The sequence below is a fragment of the Leucoraja erinacea genome, chromosome 21, assembly GCF_028641065.1.
Source record: "Leucoraja erinacea ecotype New England chromosome 21, Leri_hhj_1, whole genome shotgun sequence".
NCBI lineage: Eukaryota > Metazoa > Chordata > Chondrichthyes > Rajiformes > Rajidae > Leucoraja > Leucoraja erinaceus.
In genome coordinates, this window is record NC_073397.1 from 4,465,457 (window position 1) to 4,489,784 (window position 24,328).

The 24,328-nt window shown below is 46.0% G+C and overlaps 1 protein-coding gene across 1 annotated transcript in view; it reads left to right on the forward strand.

Moving 5' to 3' along the window:
* The window catches only part of LOC129707178 (cadherin-22-like), a gene marked incomplete at its 5' end in the record, with an annotated part of 810,235 nt that overhangs the window by 682,631 nt on the left and 103,276 nt on the right, over positions 1–24,328 (forward strand). Inside the window, one exon of the mRNA XM_055651984.1 lies at positions 19,291–19,408. Coding sequence (XP_055507959.1) covers positions 19,291–19,408 — 118 coding nt within the window. The remainder of the gene's footprint in view (positions 1–19,290; positions 19,409–24,328) is intronic.

Here is a 24,328-nt window from a genome sequence, read left to right on the forward strand (position 1 = left end):
GATGATTGTGTTGTCTGTGGGGATCTGTGCTAGGACCTCTGTTTTTTGTGATATATACATTTATAAATGAAACAGATGAAAGTGTAGATAAGTTGGTTAGTAAATTTGCTGATGACATCATAATTCTTGGATTTATGGACATAGAGGAAAGCTATCAAAGCATATTTCGATCGGATGCTGATATAGCAGAGAGATGGCAGATGGAGATAAATTCAAGCTAGTGTAAGGTATCGCACATTGAGAGGTCCAAAGTAAGTGGAGAGAATACAGTTAAAGGTAAGACCCTTAATGACACTGTTGTACAGTGAGATCTTGGGGTCCATGTCCATAGCTCTTTGGAAATGGCAAATACAAGTAGAACAAGTGATAAACAAGTTTTATGGTGTACTTGTCTTCATCAGTTGGGACATTGAGAATAAGTCAGGAAGAGTTTAAGATTTTGCCTTCCACCACAGTGAGGAGGTATTTGGTGAACTCACTGTGGTGGATGTTAAATTTGTGTTGATTGTGTGTTTTTGTCATTTTTTAAAATTATATGTATGACTGCAGGGAAACAAAATTTCGTTCAGACTGAAAGGTCTGAATGACAATAAACAAACAAATCTAATCTAATCTAATCTAAGCCATGTTGCAGCATAATAAAGCTTTGGTTTGGTCACTTTAGAAGTAATATGTGCATTTCTTATCACCCCATTACATGAAGGATGTTGAGGATTTAGACAGAGGTCCAGAAGAGGGTTCTAAGGTTATTAAAGAGAGGTTATAAGGAGAGATTGGATTGTTATCTCTGGAGCATCAGAGGTTGAGGAGACACATGATAGAAGTGATGAGAGGGTGAGGTAGAGTTGACAGAACCTTTTTCCCAGGGTAGAAATATTAAAGACTAGAAGGCATAGCTTTAAAATGAGAGTGAAAACATTTAATGGCGATGTATGGGGCAATGTTTTACCCAGTGAATGGATGCCTGGAGCATACTGTCAGGGATGGTGGTGGAAGCAGATATAATAGTGGCATTTAAGAGGCTTTTAGATAAACACATACATGTATAGTAAATGAAGGGATATGGATCACATGCAGGCAGAGGAGATTAGGTTAATTGGTATCAAGTTCAGCACAGACATAGACCGTCACAGTGGCGCAGCGGTAGAGTTCCTGCCTCACAGCACTTACAGCGCCAGAGACCCAGGTTCGATCCCGACTATGGGTATTGTCTGTACGGAGTTTGCACGTTCTCCCCGTGACCTCCGTGGGAGAACCTCCAAGATCTTTGGTTTCCTCCCACATTCTAAAGATGTGCAGGATTGTAGGTTAATTAGCTGGGTATAAATGTAAAATTGTCCCCAGTGTGTGTTAATGTGTGGGGATCGCTGGTCGGTGCGGACTTGGTGGGCCGAAGGACCTGGTTCTGCACTGTATCTCTAAACTAAATTATGAGCCAAAGGGTTGTTCCTGTGCAGTACTGTTCTAAGTTAAGTATTCCTCTCCCTCAGTAACATCTCAGATCCCTTGATTTTGTTCATGCTTCAACAACGGGCTGTCCTTCTTCCATTGTCACTCCCCTCTCCCCAGTTGTTTTTCCTAGTCCCATTTACCCATTTACCCATGTTTGGCCCTTATCCCTCTAAGTCCTTCCTACCCATGTACATGTCTACTGCTACAGGAGCTGCTTCAACCAACTCATTTGGCATCCATGTACCTACCACCATCTCAGTGAAAAAGTTGTCCTTCAGATTCCAATAGAATCTTACCCCTCTCACCTTAAACCTATGTCCTCTGCTTCATCATTCCACTATTCTAGACTCTGTGCATTCACCCTGTCTTTTCCACTCATGATGTTATACACCTCTATAAGATCATTACTCAACATCATGTGATCCAAGCCTGCCCAACCTCTCCCTGTAACTCCAGCTCTCCAGCGTAGGCTTACCATTCTAGAAGTCCTCTTTCTTCAGTAAATGTGACCCCCCCCCCACTGTTACTGCAGATGGAGCTTTCACCTGTGTCTCCTCTTGGTCCAGCAGTTTGATTGTCGCTCCCAATTGACCAAGGCGGATCAAGAATAACGTTGTAAGCTGCCCAAGCGAAATATGAGATGCTGATCCTCCAATTCTTCCTTGACTAGTTCCACCATTATCCAGCTAAGGCTCCAGGGGCAATCCTCAGAGAAACAGTGATGAAATGTTGGCCACGACAGTACAAAGTCCAGCCCAGAACCAGAAATTCCTGGCCTTTTTGTACAATGAGATATTATTTTAGTTCAGAGCTGGAATCTGTGGGATAATCTATTAGAATCATAAAGAACAAAATGCGTGTCAGTGGACGAGGAGTAAAGAATGTGCAAATGTGAATTTAAAGGGCCTGTCCGACTTGGCGAATTTTTTCGCGAACTGCCGGCATCATTGACTGACGCATCAGGTCACTGAAAAATTTGCGGCGTGATATGCCGTGACGTGGCGTGATGACGTATGACATGCGGTGTTTTTTCAAGTGTGGCAAAAACAAATTTCGCCGCTGGATTTTGAAATGTTCTAAATCTTTCGGCGCCCCTGATATCACGCCGGCAGTTGCCGAAAAATTCGTAAAGTGGGACAGGCCCTTTAATGTGTATTTGTCGTGTAAAATAACTACTGCCTCCTCAGCAAGAGAAATCTTCCAGTGGGTTTGCACACAATTAATTAATTTATCACACAGCCAAAGCTGATACCCTTGGCACAGAAACTGAGGAGAAAATAATCCCTTGCGCGAGACTCAAGGGCCTGTCCCACTTACGTGATTTTTTGGGTGATTTGCCGGCACCCGTCATAGTCGCAGCAGGTCGCCGAAAATTTTCACCATGTTGAAAATCCAGCAGCGACCAGAAAAAGGTAGGACGCTTTGGGCGACTACACACGACCATACAGGCATCACCACACGACATGTCGACACGTGACTCCCATATGTCGTGAGTAATCGGCAATAGAGTCGCACCTTTCTCTGGTCGCCGCGTGGTTTTCAACATGTTGAAAATTTTCGGCGACATGTTGCGACTATGACAGGAGCCAGCAAGTCGCCCAAAAAATCGCGTAAGTGGGACAGGCCCTAAAACCTAATTTCTTCAATAAGATGATAGTAGCCTTGAGCATGGACTTGTTGTGATCTCTCCTCACTGAATTGCTTTTCCTGCTTGGCCTCCAATTAGTCTTTTCACTGTTTTCAAAACACATTTGTTTTATGCAGACAACCATGCCCAAATGAGCAAGACCTCCCTGAGTGTCAGGATCCTGGATGTCAACGACAATGCTCCGGAACTTTCCATGCCGTTTGAAGCTGCTATCTGTGAAGATGCCAAACCGGGTCAGGTAACAGATGCAATATTCATTGAATTTCTGTGCTAATGCTATTTTGCGAAATCTGACACAGGCACGCGTGAATCCAATACATTGATGCATCAAACCTTGTCCTCATTAGGCAAAGCTGCCCACATTGATTTCAATAACTAGAGGATCAATAGGTGCCTAAGGTGATAACCCTTCCAACTGTGTTATAATACTGCAACTTGCCTCAAGCTCCAAGATTGCTTTGCTGAATAAGGATTTTTCAAAAACCTGATCAATTATCACATGGGTCCTTGTGGTACAAAAATGAGTACAGGCCATCCCAGGGCTACGATCGCCTGGTTCCTGAACAACACTGCATAGCATCTGTTTCCATTACACTAATACATTGAAAAGTCCTATATCGGTTCAGTCCTAAAATGGCTAAACTCATTTCCCTCCTTCTCTCTCTCTCATTTTTGTCCTTTTCCAAGGACTTTATTCAGCACAAATGCATTGTACATCACATCAAAAACACATTCAGAGGTTACAATACATCAAGCAATCATTATAATACAATGATGCAGTCATTATTTACAATGGTCTTGACCCCACATGGTGACCAGCATTCACGGAAGGCCTCCAGAGGCCCCATGGACCGCGTGTTCCCTCTCCAGGGACACGCGAGCACGGATGTAGGCCCGGAAGAGGGGCAGGCAGCCGACTTTGGCATGACCATCGACCGCCCGCTGCCTGGACCCGTGAATGGCCAACTTGGCCAGGCCCAGGAGCAAACCGACAGGGAGGTCCCACCCCCCCGATCAGCTCTTTCCACTCCCTGCCCTGTGCTCAAACACCAGGATCATGGGACTAAAATGCAACCAGAACTTGAGGAACAGCCCCTTCAGATATTGGTACAGGGGCAGCAACCTCTCACACAACATATACACGTGGAACACGGTCTCTTCCTCGCCATAGAAAATACAGGCGGCCGGCAAGCCCGTGAACTGACTCAAAAGTTTATTACACGCCACTGCTCTGAGCAACACTCTCCACCCCAGGTCCCCAATGTAAAGGGGGACGACTCCCTTGTAGAGAGACCTCCACTGGGGACCGCCCCCGCCTTCAGGACGTAACACGACCGCCAAGGTGTGTCGGCACGGAAGACGAAGGCAAGGAGTTGTAGAATGTGCAGGAGCATTCTGTACAGTGTGCGTTCTCTCCGCATCATGAAACGGCATGCTGGTCATCTCGGAAAGGCGGCTCAAGTTGTGTGGAGCCAGTGCCCGAGAAATATCCCGGAGTCTAGGCCCGATGAGCAAATCCGACAGAGCGGGGATAAGCTCAGTCAGAACCACTCTAGGCGCAGGCCTCTCCTCGACACCTGCCATGACGGGGTGAGGACCGGCCACTCCCGCAACCACAACACCCCCTCCCCTCGTGGAGCAACACGTTGGCTGAAAACAACCACATTCTACACTCTTAGCACATCATGATAGAAACGAGGAAAACCCCGTAAGGCGGGTCAACTGATGCCCGCCACCGGGAGCTGCGAGACCCCCATTAGGCAACGACCCCATGGGAAAAAATACGTGGCCACAGCGTGCCATCTGGGGGGGGTTCTCCCCTTACATATACCTCCGCAGAGTCCTGAGACGGAGAGCCGCCACCTGCGTATGCACGCATACCAAGGACTGGCCGCCCTCCTCTAACCGGACTGCTGCAGAAACCCAGTGCGTCCTATTTCCCCAAAAGAAATCTCCTCCGGCAGGGAGTCTACCTGCCACTGGCCCACTAAAAGTCCAGAGCACTTACTCCAGTTAATCCTGGCAGAAGATGCAGCCGAGAAAATCTTCACGCATCCACCGCAGGTCACCAGGATCAGTGAACGTAAGGAGTACATCATCGGCATAGGCCGAAAGAACCACCTCCACCCCCGGGCCAGGTAGGGCCAGGCCTGTCAACCACCTCTGAAGAAGACACAGGAACGGCTCCACACGGACCGAGTACAACTGACCCGACATGGGGCACCCCTGATGGACCCCCCTCCCAAAATGAAAGGGAGCCAACAACGCACCATTAACCTTCACAAGGCACTCCGCTGCAGCATACAAAAGGCGGATCTGGGCGACAAAATGCGGCCTAAATCCAAACGCTTGCAACGTCCCGAAGAGGTCGTCAAGCTCTACCCTATCAAAAGCCTTCTCCTGATCAAGTGACAGAAACGCAGCTGACTGACCAGTACCCTGGGCTAGATGATTCAAGTCCCTAACCAGGTGGATGTTATCCTGAATGGACCGACCAGGGACTGTGTAAGACTGGTCATGGTGAATCAGTTGGGACAGCACGGAGCCCAGGCGATTTGCCATTGCCCGTGCAAAAACGTTATACTCTGTGCATAGGAGAGAGACCGGGCGCCAGTTTTTCAGCAGGCGGAGTTCCCCCTTCTTGGGCAGCAGGACAACAACTGCCCTACACCACGAGAGGGGCATCTCCCCTGTCGCCAGGCTCTTCCCCAGAACCAACATGTAGTCACCCCCCAGGATATCCTAGAAAGCTCTAACAAACTCTACCGTCAACCCATCCAGCCCGGGGGACTTGACCCTCCTGAGCTGGTGCAGGGAATGAGTTAACTCCTCCAACGATAAGGGGCCATCAAGAAGATCGGACACCTCCCTATCTACAATCGGTAGACCCTCCCACAGGTCCTGCTGAGCTTCCCCGCTGAATCCACCTGCGGAGAACAGGGAACCATAAAAGGACCGGACTAAAGCACTGATCCTCTCCGGATCAGTGACAGAGGAGCCATCATCGGCGAACAGCTCCATGAGCTGCTTGCGGGCTCCCCACCCCTTCTCCAGCGAGAAACAGAAAGGTGATGCACGGTCCAGATCGTGCAGCATCCGGACCCGCGACCTCACGTAAGCGCCTCGAGACCGCTCAAGCAGCAGGTTCCTCAAGGCTTCCTTCTTCACCTGATACTTTTCCCATTCACAGGAGTCCTCACCAATCCGACCCAGGCGAGATTCTACGTCGAGTAACTCCCTCCCAAACCTCTCAACAGCTGAGTCTCCACCCCCAGGTGAATTCCTGACAAAACAGACGGATATGAGCTTTCCCCACATCCCACCACTGTCTAAGGGAAGAGACGCTCCTCTGCCTCTCTCTCCACTTCATCCAAAACCGACTGAATGACTTCCAGAAACACCGATCCTCCAGCAGCCGTTTATTAAAGTGCCAGTACGCGGTCCCAGCCCGAGCGCGCGCCGGATTAAAGTCCACATGCGCCAGACAGTGGTCTGAGCATGGCACAAGCCGCATTGAGGCTGCCGAGACACGGGAGACATACGCACCGGAGATGTACATGCGATCGAACCACCCCCCGCAGACCTCCGTAAAAAACATTGGAATCAGGGTGGAGGTACCGCCATGCATCAACTAGCTCAAAGAAAATGATCAACTTCTTCGCTACAGCATGGGCACACTGAGTACCAGAACGATCTGGCTCCTCAAGTGTGCAATTGAAATCCCCCCCAAGGAAGACACACTCCGCTATGAATAATGCTCAACACAGCAGTCACCTCCTGAAGTGGGCAGGCCTACATTGTGCTGGTGCTAGGGGCGTACACGTTAATGAAATACAACAAAATGCCATCCACGCCCACGGCCAGATAGAGCAAACGGCCTGGCACAACTTCCTGCACCTTCAGGATCTCTGGCCGGAAAGTCGGGGCCAACAGGAAAGCCACCCGACTCGAATTTGTGCTGAGGTGGCTCATGTAGACCCCCCCTTCCCACTCCCGTTGCCAGGTGGGTTCATCTCCGACAACAGTATGTGTCTCTTGCAGAAAACGCACTACATATTTCCCCTCCCTGAGGACTGATAGATGATGAAATCTATGAAAGCCACCCCTACCACCATTTAGGTTTAGACTGGCAACCATGAAGGTGCAAGCACACTAGAATTTTTTCCTCACACTCCTCATGGGAGTGGGGACCCTCTCTCTTAGGAACTTCAATAAGTCCCCAAACTGACGTTTCTCAGCCTCGGGAAGACCACTGGCAGATCTGTCCAAATTTTAGTTTTAGAACACTTGTTTATTTTCAGAAAGTCCCGGATCTCGCAGATATCGGCTCCTCGAGACACAGCATTGTAATTCGGGCTCCTCCTCCAGCAGGATCAATGCCGAGGGAGGGTCCCAATAGCCCTGTCAGCAACGAGCTGACAGGGCTATTGACAATCCCGCAGGAGAACTGGTTTCACGGTGGACACCCATGTTTCCTCCGATTTAAAGACCCCCCCTCCCCCACTGTGATCCCCTTCTCCACAGCTAAGGCCACATCCTCCTGGGACTAGTATCATCCCACACTTGCCTCTTGCAGTCTTGGAAGAGGCAATAACACACTCCTTGAAAGGATCATGCATTCCCTTCGTTATTGCACCCATTGCTCCACAGGAATCCGGTTTGGACAGATATCCCGTATTTTCTGCCACCCAAGTCAACATACGGCTCATCCTCAATTAGCCCCGAAGCCGCAGCCGAAACCGCAGCTGCATAACACTGAGCCTGCGACTGAGCCCCCGCCATCATGACAGTGGCACAAACCAACACCAGGGACACCAGCAACTGAGCTCAAAAGCGGCTCAGTCCGAAAAAGCAACAGAAACAGTTCTCTCCAGCCGTGTAAGGAAAGTCCCCACGCTCAACTCCACAGCCGAGAGCAGCTTCTGAGAGGCTCTTCAAAGCCTTTCCGAGTTTCCGGAAACTGCCGGGAAGTGAAAAGTACCTTCTTCTCATTAAGCCCAGGCAGTCTGTTCTGTGCAAAACGGTATGGGTGCAGAGATCTGGTGTTAGAAACGACAAAAACATCGCACTCTTTCCTACCTCCCGAACTCCAGGCACTCTTGCCAATCCGCCAGCCACAGCCGCTCCCACGGCGCTGCAGACCAACGCAGGAATTCCTCCCTAAATGGAGAAATCCTTTAACAAAGGAAAGTTTCAGCAGTCCAACGTTGTAAAACTTTGAAATCTCACTGCCTCTGTCCCTCTTCCATCGACAAAATCCTCGAAGAGGTTGCTTCAAAACATATCCGCCGCCTGAGCAGAGAGATTCACATCCTCTCTCTTTTTTTTTTCCATTCATGGGTCCAGGCAGCCGGTGGTCGATGGTCACGCCAGAGTCGGCTACTTCAAGGCCTACTTCCATGCTCGCATGTCCCTGGAGAGGGAACACGCAGTGTCTGACACAGTCATATGAGACATCACATCAAAACATAATCAGAAATGCAATATAACAAATAATCATTATAGTACAACAGTGTATTCATTGTTTACAATACTCTCAACCCCACGCGGTGACCAGCGCTCACAGAAGGCCTCCAGAGTTCCCGTGGACACCGCGTGTTCCCTCACCAGCGACACGCGAACATGGAAGTAGGCCTTGAATAGGGACAGGCATCTGACTCTAGCCTGACCATCGACCGCCTGCTGCCTGGACCCGCGAATGGCCATCTTGACCATGACCAGTAGCAAACCGACAGGGAGGTCCCACCTGGTCAAGAATGGCCATCTTGACCAGGATCGGCTCTTCCCCCTCCCTGCCTTATGTCCAAACACCAGGATCGTGGGACTAAAATGCAACCAAAACTTGAGGAACAACCCCTTCAGATATTGGTACAGGAGCAGCAACCTCACACATTCCATATATGCCTGGAACACGGTCTCTTCCTCGCCGCAGAAAATACACGTGGCCGACGAGCCCATGAACCCTCCCTCTCTCCTCTCTCTCTTCTCTTTTCTGTCTCTCCTTTCCCTCTCTCTTGCTCTTTCTCTCCCTCCTCCCTCTTTCTCTCTCTCACTCCCTCTCCCTCTCTCCCTCTCTCTGTCACTCTCTCTCTCTACTTTTAGGAACTGTTTATTTTCCGTCAGTCGAATGTGCCTTTGATTCCAATCAATACAACACAGTTTGCCATTTTGAGTGACTTTGCGTGTTTTGCGAATGATCTACAAAATCAAAATTCTATAAAATTCTGGACACCTGTCAAAATGGCACCCATTTATTACCTGGGAACAGCCTGAAAAAACAAAAGGAAAGGTTTGTGCTTGTGTGTGTACAGAGAGGATTGGCACCATCCCGAAGTAAATAAACTGCTGGAGAAAATCAGTAGGTCAGGCATTGTTTGAGGGGGGAGCTAATGGACAGTTGATATTTCAGATCATGACACTTTATTTGGCCAAGGGAAAGATTCTCAACCCAAAAATTTAACTGTTTATTTCCCTCCACTGATACTGCTCCAAATGCCGAGTTATAGACAATAGGCAATAGACAATAGGTGCAGGAGTAGACCATTTGGCCTTTTGAGCCAGCGCCACCATTCAATGTGATCATGGCTGATCATCCACAATCAGTACTCTGTTTCTGCCTTCTCCCCCTATCCCTTGACTACGCTATCTTCAAGAGTCCTATCTAGCTCTCTCTTGAAAGTATCCAGAGAACTGGCCTCCACCGCGCTCTGAGGCAGAGAATTCCACACTCACAACTCTCTGTGAGAAAAAGTGTTTCCTCGTCTCCTTTCTAAATGGCTTACCCCTTATTCTTAAACTGTGGCCCCTGGTTCTGGACTCCCTCAACATCGGGAACATGTTTCCTGCCTCTAGTCCAAACCCCTAACAATCTTATATCTTTCAATAAGATACCCTCTCATCCTTCTAAACTCCAGAGTGCACAAGCCCAGCCGCTCCATTCTCTCAGCATATGACAGTCCCGCCATCCCGGGAATTAACCTTGTAAATCTACGCTGCACTCCCTCAATAGCAAGAATGTCCTTCCTCAAATTAGGGGACCAAAACTGTACACAATACTCCAGGTGTGGTCTCATTAGGGCTCTGTACAACTGCAGAAGGACATCTTTGCTCCTATACTCGACTCCTCTTGTTATTAAGGCCAACATGCCATTCTCTTTCTTCACTGCCTGCTGTACCTGCATGCTTACTTTCATAGACTTATGACCCCCAGATCCCGTTGTACTTCCCCTTTTCCCAACTTGACGCCATTTAGATAGTAATCTGCCTTCCTGTTTTTGATACCAAAGTGGATAACCTCACATTTATCCACATTAAACCTCATCTGCCATGCATCTGCCCACTCCCCCAACCTGTCCAAGTCACCCTGCATTCTCATAGCATCCTCCTCACAGTTCACACTGCCACCCAGCTTTGTGTCATCTGCAAACTTTCTCAGTTTGCTTTTTGTTCCAGAGTTCGGCATCTGCATTCACTTGTGTTTCCACTTGGCAATGTCCCGCGCTCATTGTCTTCCCAATGATGAAAACGCAAAGCATGTGGTCATTCACAGTGTGCACCAGAGCACTAATAAGCATCCAAACTACAGCAGAAGAACTTGCTGCTTTTGGACTCTGCCTCTTGTTTCACTCACACAATCACACAGATGGGAAAAAAAGACACAAAGTGCTAGAGTGACATCGCGGATCGGGCAGCATCTCTGGGGAACATGGATAGATGACGTTTCAAATCAGGACTCTTCTATGTCATAATAGAAGTGAGAGTCCAATTGAATGCCAATTCCAAGATCTGCTGACACCTCTGTTAAATAATCAATGAGAGACAGAAGTGAAGGGATGTAATGCTGAGGCTTTATAAGGCACCTAGTCAAACCGCATTTGGAGTGTTGTGAGCAGTTTCGGGCCCCATATCTGAGGAAGGCTGTGTTGGCTCTGGAGAGGGACCAGAGGAGGTTTACGAGAATGATCCCAGGAATGTCTTATATTACATATAAGATCCCGGGTTAATATATGATGAGTGTTTTACGGCACTGGGCCTGTACTCACTGGAGTTTAGAAGGAGGACCTCATTGAAGCTTACCGTATAGTGAAAGGCCTATATAAAGGATGTTTCCGTTAGTGTGAGAGTCCAAGACCAGAGACCGTAGCCTCAGAATAAAAGGACGTACCTTTGGAAAGGAGATGAGAATAAACTACTTTTTTCAGAGGGTGGCGAATCTGTGGAATTCATTGCCACAGATGGCTGTGGAGGCCAAGTTAATGGACATTTTTGAAGGTGGAGGTTGGCAGATCTTTGATTAGTGCTGGTGTCAGGCTTTATGTGGAGAAGGCAGGAGAATGGGGTTAGGAGGGAGAGATAGATCAGCCATGATTGGATGGCAGAGTAGATGATAGGAAATTGCCTAATTCTGCTCCTGGAACATCTGAAATTATGAATTATGAAACCAGAGCTACTTTCTACCTATAAACAGACTGATTAACTAAACAACATTTTAGTTAAGAGATAGTAATTGTGGGATGATCTCATGAATATTAAGAGCTGAATGAGTTTAGATCTCTGTGGGGTAAGTCCTGGTGTTACAATCAGCTCCAGAATTCTCTCTCAAAGATGGTTTGGCTCTTTTGCTACTGAGCTGTTGACCAATTATGTTGACCAATGTTAGTATCTTCACAGATGTGGACAGTTTTAAATGCTTTGTGTGTTTCCATTCGTCGAATATTACACCCATGGAATATGTTTTAGACACGCACTACTCATGCTGTTAATGCAATTATCCACTCTCACTGTTAGACTGCAGATCACTGGTTACAGTAATTAAGGCCTTGCTAATGGAGATTGAGAACCGTGAGTGGGCAGTAATCCTTGCTCTTAGACAGGCTTCAGTCCATGCCTGGTTGTTGAAGCTTCTGTTCCCTGACAGAAGGTAAGAGTCACTTCACAACCACTTGTTAGACACTAAAAGCTGGAGTAACTGAACGGGTCAGACAACAATCTTATATATTTTCAATAAGAAAAGTAATAGGTGATGGGGAGAACTTTACAGGCAGCACCTGTAGTCGGGATCAAACCCGGGTCTCTGGCACTGCAAGCGCTGTAAAGCAGCAACTCTACCGCTCAACTCTGCTTCTTATCATAGCTTTGACTTTTGTCTTGTGCCTGAAATTTTCTCCTCATGGATTCCAGCTCATTTATTTTTCTCCAGAGCTCTGAAGAAGGGTCTCGATCTGAAACATCACCTATTTCTTTTCTCCAGAGATGTTGTCTATTCCTCTGAGTTACTCCTGCTTTTTGTGTCTTTCTTTGGTTTACACCAGCATCTGTAGTTGCTTCCTTCACAATCCCTTGTGTTTCACTCATCGCCCAGAAACGACCTGCAACTCACCTTCAATGCTGTGAAAATTGGCGTCTCCTGAATCAGATGGCTGATGAAGGAAATGTCTAAACCTCAGTGGTGACACATCTGACTGAATGAGACTCACTAGGAGATAAAAGATAATCACTCATGTGGGCATTTCTTCTTGCAGCCCTAAACACAACCAAATATTTGTTTACGGAGGAACTGGAGATGCTGGTTTAAACCGAAGATAGGCACAAAATACTGGAGTAACTCAGCGGGACAGGTAGCATCTCTGGAGAGAAGGAATGGGTGACGTTTGAGGTCGAGACCCTTCTGCAGAATGAAAGTCCCAAGAAAGGAAAATGAGAGATATATACGATGATGTAGAGAGATCCAGAATAAATGAATGAAAGATATGCTAAAAAGTAACAATGACAAAGAAAACAGGTAATTGTTAGCTATTGCGAGGTGAGAATGAAAAGCTGGTGTGACTTGGGTGGGGGTGGGATGGAGAGAGAAAGAATGCAGGGGCTACTTGAAGTTAGATAAATCAATTTGTCTTGCCTAAGTTCTGGTACTAACCAACCCCTATCATGTCTGTGTTCATTTTCCTCATTGGGTTTCTGTTTCAGCTTTCAATTTCTTAGAGTCATAAAGTCATACGGCATGAAACTTTATTCTGCTGTATGAAGTTCTGGGCCAAAGTTCCGTTTTCATGTTGTATGACTCTTGTTCACACCAGCCAACATGTCCCTCCTGCCTGCATTTGGCCCATACCCCTCTAAACCCTGTAACATTGATCTTGCTCCTGTCCTGCAATGCTTTTCTGATGCAAGGCTTCTAGCCAAAACATTGACAATTCCTTCCCTTCAACACTCACTGCCGGAGTATTGTGTGCAGGTTTGGTCTCCTTATCTAAATAATGATATAATTGCCATGGCAGTTGTGCAGAACCAAAATTCTGGGAAGACAGGACTATTAAAAAGATAGAAACATAGAAAATAGGTGCAGGAGTAGGCCATTCGGCCCTTGGAACTAACAAGCTCGAAGGGCCGAATTTTCGGTGCTGGCCTTTTCGGCGGTGGCCAGTGCCATTATGTTTTGCTGTTGTGTGCTGAGGCAGCAGGGTGACAGTCGCGGACACCAATAGGATTAATAAACTCATCAGGAAGGCTGGCTCCATCCTGGGGGCGTAGTTGGATTCATGGGAGCTGGTCTTGGAGGGGAGGATGCTCCTCAAACTGTGGAGCATCTTGGACAATACAGCTCACCCCCTTCAAGACACGATGGTCAACCCGAGGAGCACCTTCAGCAACAGACTTGTTCAACCAAGATGCAGGACAGAACACCACAGGAGATCCTTCTTCCCTGTGGCTATCAAACTGTACAACTCATCCCCCTTCTGTTGTGGGGAAGACTGAGACTGACCTTCCCCACCGTCACCAATCTTTGCACATCTTAAATCCTTTCTACTTGTCACTTTAATTTCATGTTTCATGTATTTTGTGTTTTATGACAGATATATTGATTTCCAGATCAATTGCCCTCCTGGGATGAATAAAGTTCTATTGTGTCGTATCATAATGTATCGTATCGTATAGTATAATGTGCCTGTCCCACTTGTAGGCTGTGGGCCGAGGAGCTTTATTCTGCAGTTTCGTGACCCAAGTCACCAAACTACATGAAATTTTCACTTATTGTGTAAAGAAATCATATAAATCACCCCTGAAACTCGTCATGAACAAGACTTGCACATTTTTATTAAATTAGAGAAAAACTGGATAAATTCTGGGTAATTTTTAGTCCAATCAAAGCAATTTAACATTGAGTTGTCTGCCAGTTGGCCAATCACGCGCTCTGCTTCAGGCCAGCACACAAAATGGCTGAGGGTGCCTCTACAGATGCTTGTTTTACTGGAGATTCCGATTTGTTGTTCTGTGGAATACATGTCGTGGAAACCTGCAGCAGGGTAATGGAATTTAGTGAGAAAAGCATTAAAAAGGCTGAAGAATGTGCTGCTAAGTGGAAGAAAGCTTTGAAAGCAAAGTCGCTGCTGACATGCTGCCAACACAAAGAAGACAGCCAGGAATCAACTCTAACTGAAAGGTAAGATCTAAAGTCTGAATTTATGAAAATCTATCTGTATGGACTTTAATTCATTTAATTACACCCTTTTATAATATGAATAAATTCACTCATTCATCCATTCAATCATTCCATCATTCATTCAATCATTCACTCATACATTCATTCATAATTCATTCATTATTCAATCATTCCATCATTCACTCATTCATTCATGAAGTTGAGGGCCTAAACTATATGTTTCCATAACACTGTCACTAATGCCAGCGTGTTGTAGTCCAATAAGTCTTTAACAGCTAATCTCGGAGCTGCCCGCGATAACTTACCAGGAAAAAGTGCTCCGACCGCGGGGCCTAGGTACTCGCGGTATAGTGAAGCCGCGGTCTCAATTAATTAGCGGCCGATTCGCGAACGCAGAGCCGCAGATCATCTCGGAGGCTGTACATAGTGCCGTCTGTAGCGGCCGTTTTCAGGCCCCGACAACGGGAGAAAAACGGAGGGATATCGATCACAATTTATAGGCTTCCATTGCAGTGAGAAATGGTCAGAAATGGTTGATGTTTCTGTAGAAATGAATTTGTGATATAGAAACATAGAAACATAGAAATTAGGTGCAGGAGTAGGCCATTCGGCCCTTCGAGCCTGCACCGCCATTCAATATGATCATGGCTGATCATCCAACTCAGTATCCCGTACCTGCCTTCTCTCCATACCCTCTGATCCCCTTAGCCACAAGGGCCACATCTAACTCCCTCTTAAATATAGCCAATGAACTGGCCTCGACTACCCTCTGTGGCAGAGAGTTCCAGAGATTCACCACTCTCTGTGTGAAAAAAGTTCTTCTCATCTCGGTTTTAAAGGATTTCCCCTTATCCTTAAGCTGTGATCCGTTGTCCTGGACTTCCCCAACATCGGGAGCAATCTTCCTGCATCTAGCCTGTCCAACCCCTTAAGAATTTTGTAAGTTTCTATAAGATCCCCTCTCAATCTCCTAAATTCTACAGAGTATAAACCAAGTCTATCCAGTCTTTCTTCATAAGACAGTCCTGACATCCCAGGAATCAGTCTGGTGAACCTTCTCTGCACTCCCTCTATAGCAATAATGTCCTACCTCAGATTTGGAGACCAAAACTGTACGCAATACTCCAGGTGTGGTCTCACCAAGACCCTGTACAACTGCAGTAGAACTTCCCTGCTCCTATACTCAAATCCTTTTGCTATGAAAGCTAACATACCATTTGCTTTCTTCACTGCCTGCTGCACCTGCATGCCTACCTTCAATGACTGGTGTACCATGACACCCAGGTCTTGCTGCATCTCCCCTTTATGTGAACTTGAACTAGTTTTTCTATGGTAGTAACCTATTGTTATTCTCATTAACATTCTTCTTGGTTTCTTGGTCCTCCAAATTATTCCAAATGGAATTTAAACTGGAGGTGGAATTTTATTAAGATTAATTAACATTATTTATTAACAATTATTAATTAATTAATTAATTATTATTAATTAACAACATTTATTAACATTAAGAAGAGGTTGAAATTTTATGAATTGAAGTCCATGCAGACTTAATGACTATGGTAATTTTTTTCTGTAGCCTCTACTTAAACTTGAAATAACTTATCAATTGTACAGTGTAAGTCTCATTGACATTAAATAGAGGTTGACACTTTATGAATGGAAGTCCATGCAGACCTAGGTACTATGAGATGTTTCTTTCTCTAGCTATCCTGCTCTTGAACTTGAAGTCTTATCTATGGCAGTAAATTACAGAACAGTGTCAGTCTCATTGACATTAAGAAGAGATTGACATTTTATGAATTGAAGTCCATGCAGACCTAAGCAATATGATATTTTTTATTCTGCAGCTTCTGCGCCTCCACTCTTCAGAGCCTGTCCACACAAAAGTGTTTTGTGTGGACATTCACTGTGCTTTAATGAACACTAATTTGATAATTTGCAGACTTGCCATCCCATCTACCTGGACATGCATACATGTTTAATTTCCTCATTGATATGTCGATATTGTCTTACATAATATAAAACATGAAAAGATGTAAAATACTCCCTGACACATATTATCTTCTATTATTAGGAGGCAGCAGTGTATCCCGGGTTATCATGCAGAGTGCTATCGTCACTTCTGCAACATAACAACAATAAATTGAGCGATAGCAAAGTCTAGAAGGAAGAAATATAATGATAGGACTCAAACAACAAATCTTTTTACTTATGGTCATATGATGTTACTTTGAAAAATGATAAGATATATTTGAGGATGTTGATTTATTTTACTTTTCATTCCTTTTCTGTTTTCTTTTTCCTCTTTCAATTGACTTTGAGACGCTGAAAAGCCTGAAGCAGGTGAATCACCTCAAGAGGCAGTTCCTGATGGTGAAGCAGATGAGCCGGCCCCAAAGAGACTGCTTCGATCCATGACAAGTCATAGTCAACAAACAGCAACTGTCGAGCACACTGAGCTACCAGCGCATTGCATCATTTGTAAAGGTTCAAAGTACACAAAATAAATAAATTGTGGAAAAAAATGATCATATAAAGTTTTATTTTAATGTGGATCGTTTCACTGTTTATTTGGTCAAATTATTTAAACAATGAGTGAATTACTTATGATAATGGCGTGCCGGTGAATGACTGCGATAATCCACCCACCGATCCACACATACATACATACGCACACTTCCATGCATGCAAACACATACATACATGCACACATAAATCCGCGCACACACACAAATCCGCACACACATAAATCCGCACACACACACACATCCACACATCCATTCACACGCACATACATATACACATCCAAACATACATGCACACATACATCCATCCACACGTACATACACACTTAGATCCACAGATACACGTTTGAAAGGCAAATACACACACACAAACTAGAGATAAACAATGCAACACTTTTTAGGGTTATTTTAGTTAAAGGTAATAGTCCTCATTTGCAAAGGCACCATCGGGGGGGGGGGGGGGGGGGGGGGGGGGGGGGGGGGGGGGGGGGGGGGTTCTACAACATAAATATAAGCTCATTGTAGCTTAAAATGAATATTCATCGAGTAAACATCAGAGCATTCGATTCTTGGCCAGGTCTGGCACTGCCCCCAGTCCCACTATGGTCGTTACCCCCACTCTCCCCACTTTGGCAGTCAGCAGGGTTCAGTAAAAGGGGAAACCTAGAGGATCTGTCCTGACCCTTTAATTAGGCAGGTTCATGAGCCCTTAAAACCTGGGACATCTGCTGCAGTCTCATTTAATTTCCTATTAAAGCGACTGGAACATGCCTGCCTGGCACTGCCCAAGTCCCACTATGGCCGTCACCCCCACTCTGCACACTGGCAGTCAGTGGGGTTCAGTAAATGGAGGAACCCACAAGAACTGCCCTAACCCATTAATTAGGCTGGTTCAGGAGCAGGACCTCTGCGACAGTGTCATTAAAAAACACACTCACAATTATATTCATCATATTATTTTTATATAAGATAATTATACTTAATTACATGGGATTACATTCATATTTACAGGTTACATATATATATATATTGGTATAATATATAGTTTGGATGCAACACGGAAATAGGCTGCCAATGGTGTAATACAGGCATTGGCCATTAGATGGCGCTTATTTTCCCGATCTCATTTTCTAATTAGTTTAATTAATTAATGTGCAACTTGTGGCAATGACGAGTTATGACTTCTTTCTCAATTATATTTCATCTAAATCTGTGGAAAATTTCATGTAGTTTGGTGACTTGGGTCACGAAAACTGATTTCTAGACACATTTTTTATGCTCGGCCCAAAGCCAATTGGGCAACTTTTTAGGCGACTACAGGAGAATATGCGGTTGCCACATGGTTGCCACATGTTCGCGGGTGGTTGCCGGGGAGTCGCCTTCATGTCCGTGAGTAGTTTCCGCATTCTGGGAACTAGTCGCGGCCTCATTATGGTCACCACTAGCGGCGACCAGAATGAAGCCGCCATGGAGGGCAGCGAGAATTCTCGTGCCATAGGTACAGTGGTAGTGGGTCGCCAGGAGGTCGTAGGTTGTTGTAGGTTCTCGTAGGTTGTCGCCGGTGCTGACCGGTGAATTTCAATGGTTCATTGGGGGAAAAAACGTAAACAGTTTTTTCAGAACCAAGGTTAACCGACTGGTAATGTTAAATGTCCGTCGAGCTTCACAGCTGTGTATCTCTGGCTTCTTAAATGTTGGCTCCACTCCTTCTCCCCACCCCGTCTCCCCCTTCTCCACCCTTCTTCCCCCTTCTTCCCCCTTCTCCCACCTTCTCCCCCCCTCTTCCCCGCTCTTTTAAAGGACTTAAGTGATCCTTCCCGTACACTGTGCTTTCAGCGTCTTAATTACAGCGCCAACCTTCCTGTTCATCGCGGTGTGTGTCTGTGTCACCTAGGCTTTGCACCGTGTGCATTTCACTGAGACAGCACTCCCCCCGCTTGCCCTGTCCCCCTCCTGCATAACTGGCTGGTGAAGGAAGCGATGTGTGTGTGTGCGTGTGTGTGTGTGTGTGTGTGTGTGCTTGTGCGTGTGCGTGTGCGTGTGCGTGCGCATGTGTGCGTGTGTCTGTGTGATTCCACTCGCCGGCAGTCACCTAAAAAATCGGCTAAGTGGGACAGGCCCAATAAGGCTCCATTTAAGTATTTGCATATTGCCCACAAATGATTGTAGAATGATTCCAAACTGTTTGCAGCTCTAATGTTGACAGTGCACTCTCTCCCTCACAGCTGGTGCACACGGTCAGTGTGGTGGATAAGGACGACCCACAGGGCGGTCATCACTTCTACTTCACATTGGCTCCAGAGGCAGCTGACAGTCGCCACTTCACCCTCTGGGATATGAAAGGTACTGCTTAGTTATAACCTCCCAGAGTTGCTGAGTCCTAGATCCTAGAGTTTGAAGATGAGCTTGATCGGAATTATGCAGTTATGCAGTTATGCAGAGCGGTAGCCGATAAACAGGAGACTGATCTAGGTGTCCTTATTATATGTATATTTAAAGAATGAGTTGACACGGGTCAGGGAGAAGGCATGGACCAAGGATCAGTTGCAGAACTTGGTGGATTGCTGTGGATCAAGGCTGCCCGGGAGTCTGAAGTTGATGTGCATCATGAGCTGCCTCTCAAAGTACTTCAAATGACAAACATTCCCGGGATGGCAGGACTGCCATAAGCTGAGAGAATGAAGCAGCTGGGCTTGTACACTCTGGAGTTTAGCAGGATGAGATGGAATATTATTGAAACATATACAATTGTTAAGGGTTTGGACACGCTGGAGGCAGGAACCATGCTCCCGATGTTGGGGAAGTCCAGAACCAGGGGCCACAGTTTAAGAATAAGGGGTAAGCCATTTAGAATGAAGACAAGGAAACACTTTTTCTCACAGAGAGTTGTGAGTGTGTGGAATTCTCTGCCTCAGAGGGAGGTGGGGGCCGGTTCTCTGGATGCTTTCAAGAGAGAGCTGGATAGGGCTCTTAAAGGTAGCGGAGTCAGGGGATATGGGGAGAAGGCAGGAACGAGGTACGGATTGCGGATGATCAGCCATGATCACATTGAATGGCGGTGCTGGCTCGAAGGGCCGAACGGCCTACTCCTGCACCCATTGTCTATTGTCTATTGTCCATTGAAAAGGTTACCCCATGTGATGATGAGTAAAGATTGTAACTTGTGTCTCTGTAGCAGAATGACCAACTTGTCCAAAACTCTTATTCACAACAAAGAACAATATTGACTCTAAGTTCTCACAGCAATGGAAACAAAGTCCAGTTTAATTTAACATTCCTGCCATGGGAAGGTGATCCTTTAAAGATAGATATGAAATGCTGGAGTAACTCAGTGGGACAAGCAGCATCTCTGGAGAGAAGGAACGGATGACATTTTGGGTTGAGACCCTTCTTCAGACGGAGAGTCAGGGGAGTGGGCAGTACATAGATAAGGAAGTGTATAAATAAGGAGGCGTAAGGTGTGAAAACAGGTCAAAGGAAATGCAGATCAAGGAAAATGTAGAATAGATCATTGTTAGTATGGAGAAGGTAACAACAAACAGAGATAAAATGTAGTGGGAGACAGTAATACTAGTCGGAGAACTGGCAAGGGGGAGGGGATGAAGAGAGAGGGAAAGCAGGGTTAATTGAAGTTAAACCTTCATCTATATATCTGTAAAGAGAAAGGATTAGCCAGTATTTTGGGAATAGTCTCATTTGGTCCTTATTCAGAGTTCAATCGGTGTACTTATCTGATTACACATTAATCTTATCCTATCATCACCGTAGGGAAATCAATTCCATTGCAGCACAAACCTCTGCTTCCTTTTACCTTTGCATGACATTGATTACACTGTTCTCCCTTGCCACTGGACTATGTACTGGCCATGGAGGAGGTGCAATGAGATTGATCTATGGGCTTGTCTTGTAACTTCAGGTTTATTATTGTCATGTGTAGCGAGGTACATAGAACATGGAAGATAAAACAGTGCAGCTCAGGAACAGTCCCTTCGGCCCACAATGTTTGTGCCGAACATGATGCCACGTTAAACTGATCCTAACTGCGTGCGCATGGTCCATGTCTTTCTATTCCCTGCACTTCCACGTTCCCATCCAAAAGCCTCTTAAACACCACTATCGTATCTGCCTCCACCCGTGTGCGGATGGGGCATCGAAGGACGACAAGCCGAAGCCAAGAAGTGGAAGCCAGGATACAGAATGGACACCACGCCGCAAAGACAAGATACAGTACGGACATGACGTTGAAAAGCCGGCGATCGGACATGACTTCTCCAGGGACGGGATTTGTCCTAGACCTTGTCAGCGATTGGTCCAGACCCCCGTGTCCGTCACATCACTGACCAGGGGGAGACGGGAGGGTGGGGGGCAGCTTGAGCTTGCGTTTGTAAATGGTGGCAGTGACTCCAAGCTGCTGCGATGTGTCGGGCCCCATCTCAGTGTAAGAATCCTGCCACGCACATCTCCATTAAGCTTCACCCCTCACGCCTTATAGAGCTGGTGGAACTGCAGCCTCGCGGCACCAGCAACCTGGGTTCAACCCTGACCTCAGGTGTTGTCTGTGTGGAGTTTGCACGTTCTCCCTGTGACCGTAACTGGGTGCTCTAGTTTCCTCCCATCTCCCAAAGACATGTGGGTTTGTAGGTTAATTGGCCCCCGTAAATTGCCCCTCGTGGGAGAACATAGAACATGAAAGTGGGATAACACAGAACTGATGTAAATGGGTGATCAGCAGTCGGCGTTGACTCGGTGTGCCATTGTGCATGATTCCACTCAATCAAGTCAGATAATATGAAACCTAAATGCAATCAGGCCAAACTCAAGTACAATAGGTGAAGCAAAGTGCAAAATATACTTCTCAGCATTGTAGAGCACCATTTCCAGAGACCAATGTCCAAAATGAGGTGGTACAATAGGTGGATGCAGAGTATATAGATCTCAGCATTATAGCACAAAGTTCCAGAGGTCAATATCCACAATGAGGTAGAGGAGTAATGGACTGTATCCTGGCTTATGGAAAAAAACAGATTTATATCTGGCTGTGGCAGCTTTGACAGTCCGGAGTCGCCTTCCAGAGGGAAGTGATTCAAAGCGTTTGTGGCCAGGGTGAGATGGGTCAGAGATGATCGAACCCGCTCGCTTCCTGGCAAAGAAATCTTGACAAGTTACTAAGTTCTCCATCTCCTTCGTGTACTTTCTTTCATCATTGTTCGTGATCCACCTCATGAAAATTCTTCTCTTATGAGGAGAAATTAATCAGACGGGGCCCAAAATTCTCCTTAGTTTAGTTTAGTCGAGGATCGCTGGTCCGCGCGGACCTAGTGGGGCTGAAGGCCTGTTTCCACACTGTATCTATAAACTGCACTAATACTAAACCTGGGTGGAGAGATGTACATACTCTCCCGCCAGCAGAGTGATCGCTATTTGTGTACATTCCTGTAAAGGTGAGCACGGGCTGCAACCAACAACCCAGCCAAAAGGGAAGGCATCCTGCAACTTATACAATATTTCATGACTAAGCAGATCCAACCCCATAATGCTGGAGTAACTGAGCGGGACAGGCAGCATCTGTGGATGGAAGGAATGGGCGATGTTTTGGGTTGAGACCCGTCTGCAGGTTCAGTCTGAATGAAGAAGGGTCTAGATCCGAAATATCCCCCATTCCTTCCACCCAGAAATGCTGCCAGTCCCGCTCAGTTACTCCAGCATTTTGTGTACCTGTCCAGTGTAAACCAGCATCTGCAGTTCCTTCCTACACATAATGTGGGGGATGAGCTGCTGCACACGAGCACTCAGCGGCCACAGTCGAGGCTCTGTATAATCACTGTACTCTGCACATTACTGTGTGGAAAGAAAACAGATCCGTTATCTCAACCTTATTGTTTGTTGCCCTCTTCAAACCCTGCGTGTATTTTTATCAATGTGCAATTGGATGAATATCCCACGGGGTTCGATATTATGTGTAGTTAGAAACAAGATTCTTTATCTTCTCTGGAAAATAGAATTTTCGTATTCTCTGGAAAGCATGTTCTGCACGCTTTCTAATCAAATTGAATAATACTACACATAAATACAAGCAAGCCAATAATGAATGAATGTATGATTGAATGAATGAATGATTGAATGAATGATTGCATGAATGGATGATTGAATGAATGAATGAAGGAACATTTTATTGTCATTCAGATATACACCTAGACACAGTGCACCTTGAACGAAATTTTGTTGCATTTGACTCTCCAAAATCAGGTAATAGTAAAAAGTGCTGGGTGCGTCCATAAAAATGCCTCATGTGCATGGTTCTGTAAAATAAATATATATAAAAAGTTTTTTAAAAAGTGTCAATATTTAAAAAGTTCTAGCCTCGGTTTTGTTGATTGTTCAGTAATCTTATGGCCTGGGGGATGAAGCTGTTGCAGAACCTGGTTGTCCCGCTCTTCATGCTGCGGTACCTCCTCCCAGAGTTAAGCAGTATAAACAGTCCAAATTGTGGGTGTGTGGGGGCTCTGGTAATGCCCTTAGCTCTAATCAGACAGCGCTTGTACCCCATGTCCATGATGGAAGGAAGAGAAGTCCCGATGATTTTTTCCGCTGTCCTCACCACTCTATAATAATTATACAATAAGTATAATATGTAAAGCAAAGAGAAACAAGCAGATTGGAGAATATAGTTCCACATTAACTTCGATCAGCAGTTCGAGAGACCACAAAGCCTGAAGAAGGGTCTCGACCTGATACATCACCCATTCCTTCCATCCACAGATCCTGGCTGTCCCACTGAGTTACTCCAGCATTTTGTGTCTATCTTTGGCGTAAACCAGCATCTGCAGTTCCTTCCTACACACCAGTTTGATCTTTAATGAATGTTGTGATTTTAAAATGGAAGCTAGAGTAGGAAGGGGCAAATTATTTCTGTAGTCAGAGGTCCGGGGCCAACGGTGTGGTCTAAAATCAGGTTGACTGGTTAGAGAGCATTCAAAAAAAAAATCTGGACTTCCCTTTGCATTAATGGTGGACAAAACTGGGGCTCCATTGAAGATTTTTCAAAGAAAGTGGGAGATTTTGCTTTGGCAAGGATTATAAGGAGAGGTAAGTCATTTTGCCGCACAATCATGCTTCCATATGGAATATTGTGAAGGGCTTAAAACGGCCACGGGACATTCCTGCGTCCGCCGGGGGCTCCAACTTTGTGACTTTTGGGCCTGGACCGGAGCCGTACATCGCCCAGCGCGGCCTTAAATGGCCGTGGGACTTACCATCGCCCGT